Source organism: Triticum dicoccoides, chromosome 6A, assembly GCF_002162155.2.
Source record: "Triticum dicoccoides isolate Atlit2015 ecotype Zavitan chromosome 6A, WEW_v2.0, whole genome shotgun sequence".
Taxonomy (NCBI): Eukaryota; Viridiplantae; Streptophyta; class Magnoliopsida; order Poales; family Poaceae; genus Triticum; species Triticum dicoccoides.
Window position 1 is genome coordinate 429,228,492 of NC_041390.1, and position 16,275 is coordinate 429,244,766.

Here is a 16,275-nt window from a genome sequence, read left to right on the forward strand (position 1 = left end):
TATTTCTGCCAGCTTTGCTGCTGCAACCTCGAGTCCTCCTTCCACCTGCTTTGGGAGTGCAACACATCGAGGGGAGTTTGGATAAAGGCAGCCACCTGGGAGGGCTGTGCGGCACTCTCCCCGGCCTCCTGGAGTGCAAGCAACACAACAACCGAAGCTGTCGCCGCAATCCTGAACTCCGCGGCGCCAAGGGAAAGAAGAGGAGTCAAGACCATGGTGGCCTTGATCGCCTGGCAAATCTGGCTTGAAAGAAACAGATGCACATTCGGAGGAAAGACGCCAAGTGCACTCAGTGTAATAGAGGCCTGCCGGAGAGACATCGAGCAATGGAGACTCGCCGGAACACATGCCATAGCGCCCCTTTCGGGGAAACAACGTGAGGAATAGACCTAGGTTTTTGCTATACAGCGGAGAGGGAGAGGGCCCATGTTGCTCCCTCCTCCTACGCCTCTGTAACTCTTTTTCTCTTCATTGATCACTTGATCACAAATTTTGTAATTCTCCCCTGCTAAGCCAATGAAAAGCCAGCAAGTCTGGATCTTTCAAAAACAATTAAGACTTGTAAAATGGGAAAACAAATTATTTGAGATAAGCTCTATAAATCGGAAGGGAGCGAGTATATCCGTTACCAAAAGGGTACTCCTACCTCTCCAATTAATTACTCTTGATTCTGTAAGCTAGCAGTTCAAGATCTTCTCTGAGAGAGTGCTTCCATGCTTGAACGGAAGGGGCTGCATTTCTAAAAACCTTCCCATTACGCTGCATCCAGATGTTCCAGCAAGCATGAGTAACTATATTCATGGTTATACGTGGTGGGAGCTGTCCAAGAGCCAAGATAGAGTCGTAATAAAAAAGAAAGACGTCTGTTTCTGTTGGGGGTCAAGAAATCGCAGCACCTTAGAGCAAAATCACAATCCTACATAAGATGAAGCAGAGTTTCTTTAGTGCCATGAGCACAAAGAAAGCAGCAATAATCATTCATAAAGAAACCTTTCCTCCTGATCAGAGCTCTGGTGTTGGTTATGTGATGTAGTGCCAGCCAGAAGAAGATCTTGTGCTTGAGTCTACTGGCACTGTTCAAAAGGGTATTGAAAATGTTTGGCCCTCTGACATTTCCCATTAACTTCTTATACATTGTGATTGAAGAAAAAAATTGGTCACCATTGCAGATCCAAACATCCTTTCCAACAGCTGACACATGACTGTTCATTGTATTTTGAATCCCAAGGAGTTGACCATATGCCTGCAACGAACAGAGGCCTATGAAACATATCAGTTATGTCACCAGAGGATCCAACCATAGCCAAAGATTTGGAATCATCCATGGCAAAAGAGTGCAATTCTGGGTATTTGTGAATCAATGGGTCATCAAGCCATTTGTATGCCAAAACGGAATGGTGCTTCCTTCACCAAGTTTGCAGGAAGCAGATGCTTTGAATTCAGGCAAGAGCTTGAGAATATCTTTCCACCATAAAAGCCTCCATCTTGTCAAATGATGGCCCAGAATTGTAATATTTTTTCCAGATCAGATTCACCCATGGGAGATTAGCTTTATTAAAGAATTTGTGAAGGAATTTGATGAGCAGATCCTTGTTGTGTGTGGTGCATTCCAGTATACCCAGACCATGGAACGATACCACGGAGAAGATGTCTCCAAGATGTCTCATTGTAATTCTTAGTTGTAAGGCTGGTCATAGTGGGGAGTAACTTAGACTAGTGTCATATGCATACACTAGTCTAAGTTACTTATCTTCATAGTGCAAAGTAACATATTAGTAGTGTCATAGATGGTTTCATTTATTAGCTCATAGACTCATTTTGCCTCGGGAAGCGCCATGTTACAGTAACATATTATGTTACCACAAGCACCTTTTTCCTCATTAAATACTTGTCACATAAGCAAAATTGTCTTGGGATGTGTTAAGTTACTACTTAAGTTACCCCCACTATGACTAGCCTAAGAGATACTTTCTAGTTTCTCCAAGATGTGTGGCAATTTCTTTAGTTTATTCATTTTATTTTCACATTTCTATTCTACAATAGCTTTCGGGCTGAACGAATAATAGTGTGATACTTCAATAACCGCTGTTGGGTGTACCCTGACTGTTTGTTCAAGAAGTTTCCTTTTACTTTTTATTTACTTCGAATGTTCAAAATTACTAATCATGATTTAGGAATCGCTGGAGCACCCCTTCGTCAAACTGAAATGTGTTGTAGCATTCGCTGATTGTTTTTTAGAGTGTAGCATTCGCTGATAGTTGCACCTCACACGGCGGGGGGAATGGGCGTGATCCTACTCCCAAACAACCAGATGTCAAAAGTTCTTACTTGAAGAAATATTGGCTACAATTACTTCCAAATCTATTTTCGCCGGGCAGAGCTGTGTTGGAGACACTGAGGACGTCGGTGACAAGAGGTGAAACTTTTTGCGGCTTTTTCACTCACTATCTTAACTCTTCACAGATATGTACTCCCTCTTTAACTAAATATAAAACATTTTTGCAGTTTGAAACTGCAAAAATGTCTTATATTTAGTTACGGAGGTAGTAGTTCGCAGCAGGTGATTTTCTCAATAGAATGTACATCGCCTCTTGTGAACCATTTAATTTGAGCCATTTCAGATGCTAAACTTTCCAAATACGGGAATCAGAAATGTATATCGGCAAGACAAGCTTGGCTCAATTCTGGTGAACTGCACAATTGCTACGATTTGATCAAACAAAATGCTACAAAACTTTCGAACACTACAATCTTCTAATCAGCTACAAAGTCATGAGACAACCAGATGAATCATGTCCGCATACAGCAATTCAATGTGCAGCTGTCAAAAGATAGAGCGCACACCATCCAGCTGCTTACTGGATGGATATTCAGCAGTTGCAAAGCGTATCCTCATCGTCGAAATCAAGCAGCGAAATCCAGCACAGCTTCTGCCACCAGCTCCTCCAACACCCCCCACTCAATCTGTTCCGCGATGTCAACCACCTGCGACATCCTCATTTTCACCCAGCCACTTCCTTCAACCTCCTGCTTCACGATTCTATCCATCATGATCCCCGTGTTATCCCTCTTGCTCACCATGAACATCCGCGCCCCGTAAATCCAGTCTTTCAGAATGCTCCACACCTCTACCCCCAGAGCAGGGGATGAGCTGTCCCTCCATGTTCCGGTGCGCGCTTTGCTCCATGGGAATGCGCTTAGCAGGGCGTTCTCGCCGATCTCGATGAGAGCAACATTGACACAGTCAAATAGAAGTCTTTTGTACGACCTTTGCTCCCGTAGCTCCAGGAGTTTGTTACACAGGACTGGGTCAAGAGGACAGTCGGGTAAATGCCAGCCAGCAAAGACTATGCTTGACTGTGCATCTTCTAACCCGGAAGATGACATAATGTTTTGCACAAGGACATGACATTCTGATTCATCATCATCAACATCGGAGGGAAGGTAAGGCCGTCGGAGTGATGGTGACTCTGAGGTGGTATCATCCCATGATAATGAACACGCAACAGCCTCGATTGCTGAGGATCTTGAGACAGCTTCTGACAAAATTAGAATACCTATCAGTATAGTATAAAGCAAACTGAGACATGGAGAACTCTGACCATAGACCAATACTTACTCGCATTCTTGGAAGTAGTGCTTCCAGATGATTCAGGTTCATTACAGCTGCTATCTTCAGAGGGTGCATCAAGAACTGAGGTAGGACTGGGCTGATCGCGAGTGCTGTTTAGGCCTTCATTTAATCCTACTCTATCCAGTCTTCTGCTTCGACAGATCAATGATATAGGCACATCAACTGAAGCAGTTCCCTGTCATGGAAGCATGTCAACATAAGTCAGGAATGACAGAAAAGATCCACTCGCTCAAAAACATTACATGAATTTAGACACAAGCAAAAAAGCATAAACTGTTGGGGTTTCATGATGTTTGAGATAAGACGCCTACCTCGGAAGTGCTGGTAGAGTTTTGCATGGCAGAAATGTCAATTTTCTCTTCATGGAGTGCCTGTTCTTCATTAGTTTCTAAACTGTGATTGCCATGTGATTGACTATCACCAGGACAAGCTTCAACCCTCCCATCAAAGCAATCCGATGGATGATGGTTGGTTTTCTGCCTTATTGGCTTTCTTTTAGGAAACAGAAAATCAGAAACTCTTCCCGTGAAAGATGATTTTCCTTTATTTGACATTAAAACCTCTGTTGCTGGTTTGCAGCTCTCGGGATTTGAAGCTTGAACTTTTGACACCATGTTATCAAATGTATCTGAAATCACTGGCGAAGACTTTGACCTAGGCAACTTACTTGACCTCTCGCCAGTTTTATCATCCTTTTGGCAACTAGTGAAATCTTCTTTCGTCACTTCATTGAGGGAGAGCATCTCACCCAAGGTACATGTGCTCCTTGGCGGCTGTGCTTGCTCTTCACTGATCTCATCACAGGTTACCATTGCCCATCGCTGCGAAAGCCGTTGCTTAGCCTCCTTAGTAACCATTGACTCAGGTAAATGTGGGATCCTGCCAAAAGATGAGCCGGAGTAGGGACTTCCATATCTTCTGGTGTAATCCCATGAATACTTTGATGCAGGACTACCTTCCTCCGAGTCACTGAAGCTGCCACCATCTTCTTCGATATAATCAACCTCAGAATCTCCACTGCGATCAACCTCTGAATCGCTGAACGAGCTTTCATCACCACCATATCCGTTTGAGTGCGTTGAAGATAACAAAGAATCATCTCGTTGACGAGAGTCATATTGGCGGTGCCGAATGATATCATTCACTACTTCTGTGGAAGCTGGGGTTGCCGCATTATCAAGTAATACTCTGTTGAAATTGTTCCGGTCAATTAGCCGAAATGGAGCTGCCTTGTGCGTCAGCTTTGCATTCGGTATACTTGGCTTCCCTGGGGTAGGCCTCAAGAGTACTATTCTACTACTTGGCTGCGAAGGGGTTCCTTCTTTTGAACTAGACCTCTGATGAAACTTTCTGAGCCCCAGTCCATTTGGCTCAATAGCCCGGTCTGTTCTTGATTGTCTTACACCATTATACTGAACAGATCTCATCGGTTTCAGCACCGTAATACGTCTTGTCGGAGGTGATCCCGGAGTCCGGTGAAGCCCGCTCATCCATCTTGGCAAAATGGGGTCAGGTTCTTCATGACATTTCAGAAAAAAATCTTTCTCTGAACTAAGAACATGGAGAGATTCTTCTAACTCCCCAGAATGAAGGAGCTTTTCTTCCATGGCAAGGCTTTTTCCTTGCCTGAACTTCTCTGGGACAGTATCCATTCTACCACTCTTGCTCTCAGAATGTCTTCCTTCCTGTGAAGACTGATCCTGAAACAAACTCATTCTGGCTTTCTCTTCACATCCTTCATATACACCATCATATTCAATTGTTTCACAGGATGTATGGATAACTTGTGTAACGGACTGTATGGAATTCTGATGCTGTTGCTGCTGCACGGCCTTCTTTGTCACTGTTAAGTGGTCACATGATTGACTTTTCCTAAAATCTCTCTTAGCATGGTATAAAACTGGTTCTTTGGCAGGAAAATCATCCTCAAGGCCCATTAATCTTGCAACGACACTTGGTGCGTTGCTCTTTGACTCCACTTCTTTACTCGTCTCTTTTGCTAATAGCATTTTTAATGAAGTCGTACTTGATTTTGTGCTTGAAAAACTACCACCAGGTGCCTGCAGACAAATCCACAATAGCACACAAAGAAGAATTAAGACAAGAAAAATCATCAAATGGAGCAGGTCGGCCAAATTTTCAGAAGCATATTATACAAAAACTATGTTTTTCTGTTAGCAACATGTTTTTAGTTAACAAAAAATATAACTCCCTTGGTCTCTCCATCCGAAGATGCACACTGCCCAAATTATTCAGGGACAATATAACATGTACACCCTTCCACGACTAGGAACACAAGAAACTACATAACCAAGAAAAATCAAGAGTACATAGCCTATTATTAAAACGCCATCCAAGCCGGGATATGAATCCATACTGTTCTTTCGTTCAGTGGAGTACATTTCCTTTCTTTGTTTCTTTTACAGTGTCTTGTAGCATTTCATTAAATTCATACAGCATTTTCATATCAAAAGAATATACTGATACAAGATTGTGAGGCTGCTAAACCCATAGTATAAGTAATGATACATGGTACTTACATCTCTTTCCTCCACATGAACTTTATCCGAATCAATAGTTCTCTTCAATTCTGACTTGAAACTTTGAACTGGAAACATGATAAGAACATGTTAAATAAAGTATTTTCATACTTTTTTCAAATATCAGAATTTTAATGTACATAGAAAACATGAACAAGATTATTATTATTATTTTGAATATTTCCAAAACCAAGCAACAAATCATTATCAGGAAACAAAAGAATATTGCTATAGATATTTTACCACAGCAATCCTGCAAGTCTTAATCCCCATGACTCCAACTACATTTCCAGTCATTACGACTTCCCCACAAAATTTCTAAAAAGGGAAATTAAAAAAATGTCACGGATGCCCACCAAATAACACAATTAGAGCAGCTAATAGAGCATCCAATGAAGAAGCTCCGACGGAGATGGTAACCGGATATGAATTGCACAAGGAGCATCAAGGTCTCCAGAGAACTTTCACATCCCCACTTGAACATAGTTCTAACAAAAGGAAAAATGAGATGAAAATACATACCATCTCTATGAGTTTGTCCCATAACTGAATTCGCTCTAGAAGTCCTTGTGCTTAGGTCGAACAAATTGATCGTCTCCTCGTTATAATAGGTACTAGAACTGGCTCAAGAGCATTCATCTGATGAGTCGAATCCTGAAAAGTACAGAAAAGGTTAACAAAGCTTCGTTAACCCGACGCGGGCTGTCAATGAACTTAAGTCAAGCGAACCAACTTAACCACTTTAAGAAGAATCAGCAGACTAGTGGCTATTTGGTGGAAGCAGAAGCATGTATAAGCACAACAATGTACTTTTCCATAAAGCTCTTGGCATTTTAAGCCCATAGAATTTAAGGCAGATAGAAACTGATGGAGATACTCTAGCAGGATGCACCCTTTTCCGAGAACTTCAGAAGACACATGCTTAAAGCGCGTCAATTGTAGGCGATATTGGTGCAAGATAATATGGCTGTTTAAAACCAACATAAAACAAAAATTGCGCACAGAACGAAGAGATTCGACAGGGACAAAACAGCGCGGGGCAATATGGCAAAAAGCATAAGCTACCCGGATAAAAGGATGCGATAAAGTGGTAGGAGTACATAAGCGAATGAGCAGGAGTAATTACAAAAACATGGACCAATGGCACCAACTAGAGCGTACGTATCACGAAATGGAACCTTGCAGCACAACATAATGTCTGAAAGACTGCGTATTCTGTCAGAAATATCAGTTGTAGTTACCAGTTCCTCCGCTCAGAGAAATGTTAAAACGAGAAACAAACAGAGACCGGGTAATTACAAAGGCACACCCACAAATGCGCAGCCAAAATACTGAGACTGCATGCTTAAAGACGACAAAGGAATCTCGGCAGCCGCAGCCGCGCCGTTCCAAAGGCTTCAGAATTTCGCAGGAAATCTGGTCAGCAGGTCGAATCTTGACAATGGGAGCCACGGGAAGGGTAAAAGAGAACAAAAACGACCGTAAGAAAGTTGAGGAGGACAGGTGCTCCTCCACTCTAGGTAGGATTAAGATAGAAAACTACGCCGGGTGGGGATACCGAGATCAGCCAAGTATGGGTATGTATGTGTGAATGTGTCCAGTCCGGACGAGACCTGCAACCGAGACAGTTCCTCGAAGCTGCAGATTTAGCAGGTTAAAAAACACAAGAAATGTGTGGTTGGCTTGGCTAATCAAACTAGTAGAATCCACTGTTGACGCATGAAGCACGGAGCGTGGGCGTACGAGGCTAAAAACATGATGACAGAGTTACGGAGCTTTGCTATTATAGCAAGATAATACACAGGTGCCCGGACGTATCCAAAGAATCGTGCAGGTCTTTAAAGTCTGCTCATTCTAGTAAGAGAAGTGATAAAATTTGATGGGAAAAGTGTATGCTTGGGCCAAAGTGATTGATTCTATTTCACTCACCAAATATCAAGCATTCAAGCCTCCCCCAGATTTGCATGCTCAACTGCCTAGAATCCAAATGATAGAAAAATGTGGCAGGCAATCAATCTTATTTCCTCATTGAGATCACAGACCGAATGCTGGGGGCACCCACCAACTCGCGGGCGAGAGAACGAATCATATACAGAAGAAAACTTCAGCGACTGAAACCATACGCTGGTGGCATTTGCCTTTCTTCGATACAGCGTGCTCCCATGGAATTCCCAGACTGGATAAAAAGGGCCAGAAAGTAACCCGCGGAGGGAAAGGGAGGATGAAAAGATAGGGCCGGAATGCTTGCTCACCTGAGGCGACGCGGCCGGCGGGCACTGGGCGCCAATGGAAGGCGACCGGCGGTGTCTTAGTCCGGCGGCCGGAGATGGCGCAGCGGGGCTGAGGTGGCTGTACGCGGGGAGTGCGGGCGGGGAGTTTCGGGGCTTGGGCGGGGCGGCGGTGGAGGCAATCAGGTGAAGGGACGGGGGGAGTGGAGGACTAGTGCTACTGCTACAAGAGAACAGAGTAGTGGAATCTATCCGCCGTCGTTTCTTTGACGGCAAAGTATCCGTCCTTTGGTTCGCCCTTGTTTTCGGCTTTTCTCTCTTCTCCGCGTTCGGGTGCGCCCATTATGTTATCGCGTTGTGGGCTGCGTACGTGCGCGGCGTACCGCGTGCAATGCTCCCGTGACGGCATGATGGTCATCTATATCTATAGCTTGCCTCAAAAAAAATTATATACCTATATCTCAATATAAAAAATTCAGAAGATAGATTCAACTAATCTCGGCCATCAAGATGTGATGACATGATGGTCATCTATCTATATCTATATCTATACAATACTTTTAATTATATTATATATATACGGAGTATTTAATAAAAGCACAAAGATTTTTTTTTGTTCTTCTTTTGTCACCTCTTTAGAGCATCTACAGCAAGACAGCTAATCCAGGTCCTCAACCGCCAGCGGACGTGCCCGAGCGCGTCCGCGGGTACTAACCGGACAGGCCTCATATGTTGGCTTCCACACTCGCGTCATTCATATCTAAAATCTCAAAACCATACAACTCATGACACGCCTATATAAAGAATGATCAACACGCAGTTCGTCGGATCAACATTTCATCGTCAGACAAAAGGAGCATAGTTCATCAGAATTCGACAGCAGACAATGCAAATCGATACTACAAACTACTTCAAACATAGTTAAATTATAAATAGAACAGGGAAGGGCAGAGGAAATCACCATTTCCTCATCGGCTCCTTCCCCTTCCAGTCGTCGATGCGGCTATGCCCCTCCTCCGTGTAGGCGTCGGCATGCAGTGGTGTATCGTCATCAGAGGTGGAGGTGGAGCCGCCCATCAAGTTGGAGTCCAAGATGCAGCTTCGGCCTGACAACCTGCGGAGCAGGCGGTCCTGCTCCTTCGCATGGCGGGCCGCCTTCGCCTTCACCTTCGCTGTCGCCTCCTTGCTTGCCTCACGCTCTGGAAACTCGACGGCGAGTCGGAGTGTTCATGCAAAGAATGAATATACTTGATGGAGTAGTGATCCTACATGAAATTGTGCACGAGATGCACCAGAAGGACATGAGTGGAGTAGTATTCAAGATTAACTTTGAAAAGTATTATGATAAAGTGTTTGGATCGCAGACTTGACCGATGACCGGCGGAGGACGATGCGAGGGGCGCGACATCGGGATCGACCGGCGCGCTCACACGTGACCGGCGTGCGGTAAGCGCCTTCCCCGTCCGCCAGCCTCTCCCTTGCCCACTTGATGAGGACATCAATACCATTGTTACACCCACAGCCCCTATTGTTCAAAATAAATACATACTGAACCAATTATTAGAGCTCGCGCACGCCAATTGAATTATCAGGTACTTCCGTTTCTTGGTGACAATTCTAATCTTCATGAGAATATGATGTTGCCTAAATTGGATGCATTTGTGTTGATTACTAATGAAGGGCCTGGCATGGACAAGAGGGATGAACATTGGAGCAGGATCAAGCATGGAGATGAAGACGCGTGCTAAGGGACCTAGAATGGCATTTCTAGTGCATATTTGAGCACTTTGAAGCCTCCGTGATGACCTACAAGGACATGGACGAAATATACAAGATGCCCGTTCATAAATTTTGTCCACAGCTCATTTTTGGTGTTGCGCCATCTTATTTTTGGGCCAGGCCCATGTAATTTTGAAATACTTAAGTATAGGATGTTTTTAGAGTCTGTATGTGTGGGGAAAACAGAGTTAGGGTTGGTTTCGGACCCCTCCTCCAAGGGGCCACGAAATCCCCCTCCCCTCTTCCTTCATATATACAGCCTTATGGCGTTGTTTAGACTCTGGGTTTTAGATTAAAAGTTCGACATAGCTGCAACATCGCGTACTTCGTTTGTGTTCAACGATCAGACCAAGATGTGACAGAACCCCATCTTGATCAATAAAGCTTTCATCTTATATTCACAATATCTAGATTGCAATCTCAGTTTCTTGCTCGTTCTTCATTTGCTCGTAGAAAATAGACCCTCATGGTAAGGTTGATCATACTCCAATGTGGTGAATAACCCTTGGAAGTTGGTTTAGCGATTGCTAAGGCGCGACGTCTCGCACGTTCATAGTCGGATCGTCAAAGTCTTCTCCCACAAAAAACGATAATCACCTTCTTATTGAAAGACGGGACACCTTTGCCTCTATCAAGTGGTGTAAGATTTCCAGGTTGCTCGGTGAGATTTTCTAGTTTTTCATAGTTTAGATCGCATTTGTTTTTCATACCTACAGTCCATCAAAAAGCCATAGAAAAACATTAGGGTTAGTTCATCATATCCGAACCATCTGAGCCTTTGCATAATATTTCCAGTATTTTGCTTGGTTGAATTTGCGGTTGCATCGTCGTGTCTAGTTACTGGTCTTCGGGTCTAGTCATTTAGAGTTACAAGTTCTGTTCACAAGTTGTCATGTCACCGCTGCCATATCCTACCACCGCTGCCATATCCTACCACCGATGCCATATACCACCAATATGAGTCCATATATACCACGCCACCAATCTGAGTCCACATAAGCGCAAAAAAAGAGTGCCCAGAAAATTCAGAGTGTGATTTTCCCTTGTTTCTGTGCAGTGTCGTGATTTTGTTAGTGTTCTATGCTCGCATCTCTAGCACGGTCTAGCCTAGGACCAGCATAGTACCGTCGTTGAGCGTTTATTCAACTTTGCATATCTGAATTGATTATTGCTGACATTTTTGCTACCATATCATAAGCCTTCCCATCTCCACATACATCTACATCATGCGTTTGACACCACCTGTCAAACGTTCTATCTAAGCTTTGAGAATTTTGACTATAACGGTTGCCGATCACCACCTGTTGTTGGGTAAGAACTGGTAAGAATTTGAGATTTGCTTGATGGATTTGTGATACCCTACCACCACCACTTTCTAGTAGTCTGTAGGATCATATTTTTGTGTGTTTTTATTGCCGCTAACCATGGCAGGACCACAAGCCGACAAGATTGACTGGGAGAACATGACGAAGAAGGAACTTCATGATAAATTTTAGCAAATGTTGGGTCAACAGGTGGAAGACGTGATGGCCAGCTTTGGAAAGGCACACGAGAGAATTGATGACATTGAGAAGACAATTGACACCAAGTTGGATGCCAAGTTTGATGAAGTACGCGCGCGTCTACCACAACCACCAGCCGCGTCGCGATCCAGCAGGGCGAGCGCAGCGTGTTCCTCTTGGGCCAGGACAAACTTCTAGTGCCACTGCTACTGCTGTTGATGCTTCTGTAGCTCCTGCTGCCACTGTAGAGGAGGACGGCTATTACGAGGATGAGGTTGATCAAAATCAGAACTGCGTGCAACCACCAGCACCACCACCACTAGGTCGTCCTCATGCATATCATCGCAACGGTAGGGCTGCACCACCCCCTCAGGTACGAGATCAAAACCACATCCCGAAACTAAAGTTGAATATCTCACCATTCGAGGGTAGATACATTCTTGATATTTATCTTGCTTAGGAGTTAGAAACTGAACAACGCTTTGCATGCTTACAATATCCTGAGGATAGACGTGTTGTTGTTGTTGTTGTTGTTGTTTGTGCATTCACTAGTTTTGCATGTGTTTGGTGGTCTGAACATTGTAGATTATATCATATTCCAACTGCTTGGGCTGCTTTGAAAACCGCTATGCGTACTTGTTGGGTCCCACCATATTATCAATGTGAATTACTTCAAAAATTGCAGCCCTTAAGACAAGGAAAAATTATGTAAAGGAGTATTATCAGGAATTACAAACTGGCATGATTGAATGTGGTATTATTGAGGATAATGAAGCTATGCTTGCATGTTTTATGGGTGGGTTAAATAGAGAGATCCAGGCCATTCTAGAGTATAAGGAGTATAATAATATCACCCGTTTATTTCATCTTGCTTGCAAAGCTAAATGTGAAGTGCAGGATCGACACGCATTGGCGCGAACTAATTTTTCTGCAGGTCGTTCATCATCATGGACACCACGTGCATCCTCTACTTCCACACGTTCTGCTGCACCAACATCTCCATCAGCTGCCACCTCCAACCATGATACAAGAAAGCAGGCACAAACACCACTATCTGCCAAGATCACACCTTCTGGTCCCGCACAGAGCTCTTCTTCACCCATGGCAACAACAGGGCAAACACATGAGGTTATATGCCGTCGTTGCAAGGGTGGAGGTCACTATGCGAGCAAATGTCCATCTCCGCGTGGGACGATTGTTACTGAGGGTGGTGGGTATGAGTCCGCTAGTGACTATGATGAGGAGACTTTGGCTCTTATTGCGAGTGAAGAACACGATGGGAATGATTCTAAACATGAGACGCAATACATGGCTGCTGAAGATGCTAACAGGTATGAGAGTTTAGTTGCTCAACGTGTTTTAAGTGTGCAGGTAACACAAGCTGAGCAAAATCAGAGGCATAATTTGTTCCATACAAAGAGAGTTGTGAAGGAACGTTTTGTCCGCATCATCATTGATGGAGGGAGTTGCAACAACTTGGCTAGCATGGAGATGGTGGAGAAGTTGTTTCTCACCACAAGACCCCATCCGCATCCATACATCCAATGGTTTAACAATAGCGGCAAGGTTAAAGGTAACACGTATTGTTCGTGTGCATTTTAGTATTGCTACATATACTGATTATGTTGATTGTGATGTGGTACCCATACAAGGATGTTCCTTATTACTTGGTAGACCATGGCAATTCAATAAAAATTCTGTACATCATGGTAGAAAAAATCAATATACTCTTTTTCATAAGGATAAACATATTACTTTGCTTCCTATGACTCCTGAACACATTTTGAAAGATGATATTAATAGAGCTAGTAAAGCAAAATAGGATCACAATATGAGTGAAAATCATATTGTGGCAAAAGAATTTGAGCAACAAATGAAGTCTAATAACATACCATTATCTAGTATTGCATCTGAAATTAAATTGAAAAGCGGATGTTTACTTGCCACCAAATCTGATATTGATGATCTAGATTTTAGCAAATATGATCGTTATGCTTTTGTGTGCAAAGAGGCATTATTTTTCATTCGAGGATGTGCCTTCCTCTTTGCCTCCTGTTATCACTAACATTTTGTGGGAGTGCGCTGACGTCTTTCCACAAGGCGTGCCAGTGGGATTACCACCTATTCGAGAGATTGAGCATCAGATCGACTTAATTCACGGTGCTTCGCTGCCAAACCATGCGCCATACTGTACCAATCCAGAGGAGGCGAAGGAGATTATGCATGAAGTACAGGAGTTGCTCAACAAAGGTTATATACGCGAATCTCTTAGTCCTTGTGTTGTTCCTATTATACCAGTGCCAAAAAAGGATGGTACATAGCGTATGTGTGTTGATTGTAGAGGCATTAATAATATCACTATTCATTATCGTCATCCTATTCCTAGGCTAGATTATATGCTTGATGAATTGAGTGGCTCTACAATATTCTCCAAAGTTGATTTGCGTAGTGGATATCATCAAATTCGTATGAAATTGGGAGATGAATGGAAAACAACATTTAAAACTAAGTTTGGATTATATGAGTGATTAGTCATGCCTTTTGGGTCAACTAATGCACCTAGTACTTTCATGAGATTAATGAACGAAGTTTTACGTGCTTTCATTGGATGATTTGTGGTAGTCTATTTTGATGATATGCTGATTTATAGCAGATCTTTGGAAGAACATTTGGAACATTTACGTGTTGTTTTTATTGCTCTATGTGATGCACGTTTGTTTGGTAACCTTGGCAAGTGCACCTTTGCACTAATCGAATATCTTTTCTTGGCTATGTTGTTACTCCACAGGGAACTGAAGTTGATAAAGCCAAGATTGAAGCTGTTGAGAGTTGGCCGCAGCCCAGAACGGTCACACAAGTGAGGGGTTTTCTTAGATTCGCTGGTTTCTATAGGCATTTTCTGAGAGATTTCAGCACCATTGTTGCACCTCTCAATGAGCTTACGAAGAAGGATGTCTTTTGTTTGGGGTACCACACATAAACAAGCCTTCACGGTATTGAAAGATAAGTTGACACATGCTCCTTTACTCCAACTTCCTGATTTTAATAAGACTTTTGAGCTTGAATGTGATGCTAGTGGAATTGGATTAGGAGGTGTGTTACTATAATATGGTAAACCTGTTGCATACTTTTCTAAAAAATTGAGTGGGCCTAGTCTGAACTATTCTACTTATGGTAAAGAATTATATGCTCTTGTTCGGACTTTAGAAACATGGCAACATTATTTATGGCCCAAAGAATTTGTTATACATTCTGATCATGAATCTTTCAAACATATTAAAAGTCAAGCAAAATTGAACCGTAGACATGCTAAATGGGTTGAATTTATTGAGACTTTTCCTTATGTCATAAAACATACAAAGGGTAAAGAAAATGTTATTGTTGATGCATTGTTTTGTCGTTATACTGTGCTTTCACAACTTGACTTTAAAATATTTGGTTTGGAGACCATCAAAGATCAATATGTGCATGACGCTGAATTTAAAAATGTGCTGCAAAATTGTAAAGAAGGGAGAACACGGAACAAGTTTGTCATTAATGATGGATTTGTGTTCCGTGCTAACAAGCTATGCATTCCAGCTAGCTCTGTTCATCTTTGTTGTTGCAGGAGGCACATGGAGGAGGATTAATGGGACACTTTGGTGTCAAGCAGACGGAGGACGTACTTCCTACACATTTCTTTTGGCCAAAGATGAGAAGGAATGTTGAGCGTTTTGTTGCTCGCTGCACTACATGTCAAAAAGCTAAGTCACGACTCAATCCTCATGGTTTATATATGCCTTTTCCTGTACCTAGTGTTCCATGGGAGGATATATCTATGGATTTTGTTTTAGGATTACCTTGAACAAAGAAGGGGAGGGATTGCATATTTGTTGTCGTGGATAGATTTTCAAAAATGGCACATCTCATACCATGTCATAAAAGCGATGATGGTGCTAATGTTGCTGATTTGTTCTTTCGTGAAATTATTCGCTTGCATGGTGTGCCAAATACTATTGTTTCAGATCATGATACTAAATTTCTTAACCACTTTTGGAGATATTTATGGGCTAAGTTGGGGACTAAACTGCTTTTTAGTACTACTAGTCACCCCCAAACTGATGGACAAACTGAAGTAGTCAATAGAACATTGTCTACTATGCTTAGGGTTGTTTGAAAGAATAACAAGAAAATGTGGGAAGAATGCTTGCCTCATATTGAATTTGCTTATAATCGTTTGCTGCATTCTACTACTAAGATGTGCTCTTTTGAAATTGTGTATGGTTTCCTACCTCGTGCACCTATTGATTTGTTGCCTCTTCCATCTTCAGAGAAGGTTAAGTTTGATGATAAATGACGTGCTGAATTGATCTTAAAAATGCATGAGTTAACTAAGGACAACATTGAGTGTATGAATGCTAAATATAAACTTACTGGAGATAAGGGTAGAAAACATCTTGTGTTTGCACCTGGAGATCTTGTTTGGTTACATTTGCGTAAGGATAGATTTCCTAATTTGTGCAAATCAAAGCTAATGCCATGTGATGATGGTCCTTTTAAGGTGCTAGAGAAAATAAATGATAATGCATATAAACTTGAGCTGCCTGCAGATT

At 42.6% G+C, this 16,275-nt stretch overlaps 1 protein-coding gene across 3 annotated transcripts; it reads right to left on the bottom strand.

Moving 5' to 3' along the window:
- Nucleotides 1-2,591: 2,591 nt before the first annotated feature.
- On the bottom strand, nt 2,592-8,666 carry LOC119317122. Of its 3 annotated transcripts, none has more exons than XM_037591523.1 (6): nt 8,427-8,666; nt 6,697-6,828; nt 6,175-6,242; nt 3,946-5,694; nt 3,620-3,809; nt 2,592-3,536 (listed from the first exon to the last, which is right to left on the bottom strand). In XM_037591523.1, the coding sequence occupies exons 2-6, from the start codon at nt 6,716-6,718 to the stop codon at nt 2,905-2,907; spliced, it is 2,661 nt and encodes an 886-aa protein (XP_037447420.1). In that variant the 5' UTR covers nt 6,719-6,828; nt 8,427-8,666; the 3' UTR covers nt 2,592-2,904. The 3 variants fall into 3 exon arrangements, with proteins under 3 accessions (XP_037447420.1, XP_037447418.1, XP_037447419.1); XM_037591521.1 differs by having other exon boundaries at nt 2,592-3,539; nt 8,427-8,665; XM_037591522.1 differs by lacking the exon at nt 8,427-8,666 and adding an exon at nt 8,104-8,328 and having other exon boundaries at nt 2,592-3,539.
- Between the last annotated feature and the right edge of the window lie 7,609 nt (nt 8,667-16,275).

Coding starts and splice junctions, on each gene's coding strand:
- LOC119317122 (XM_037591521.1), bottom strand. CDS start 6,718: ATGGGACAAACTCATAGAGATG. Junction 3,810..3,945: donor ACTCTACCAGCACTTCCGAG/GTAGGCGTCTTA, acceptor CTTCCATGACAG/GGAACTGCTTCAGTTGATGT. Junction 3,540..3,619: donor CACTACTTCCAAGAATGCGA/GTAAGTATTGGT, acceptor TAATTTTGTCAG/AAGCTGTCTCAAGATCCTCA.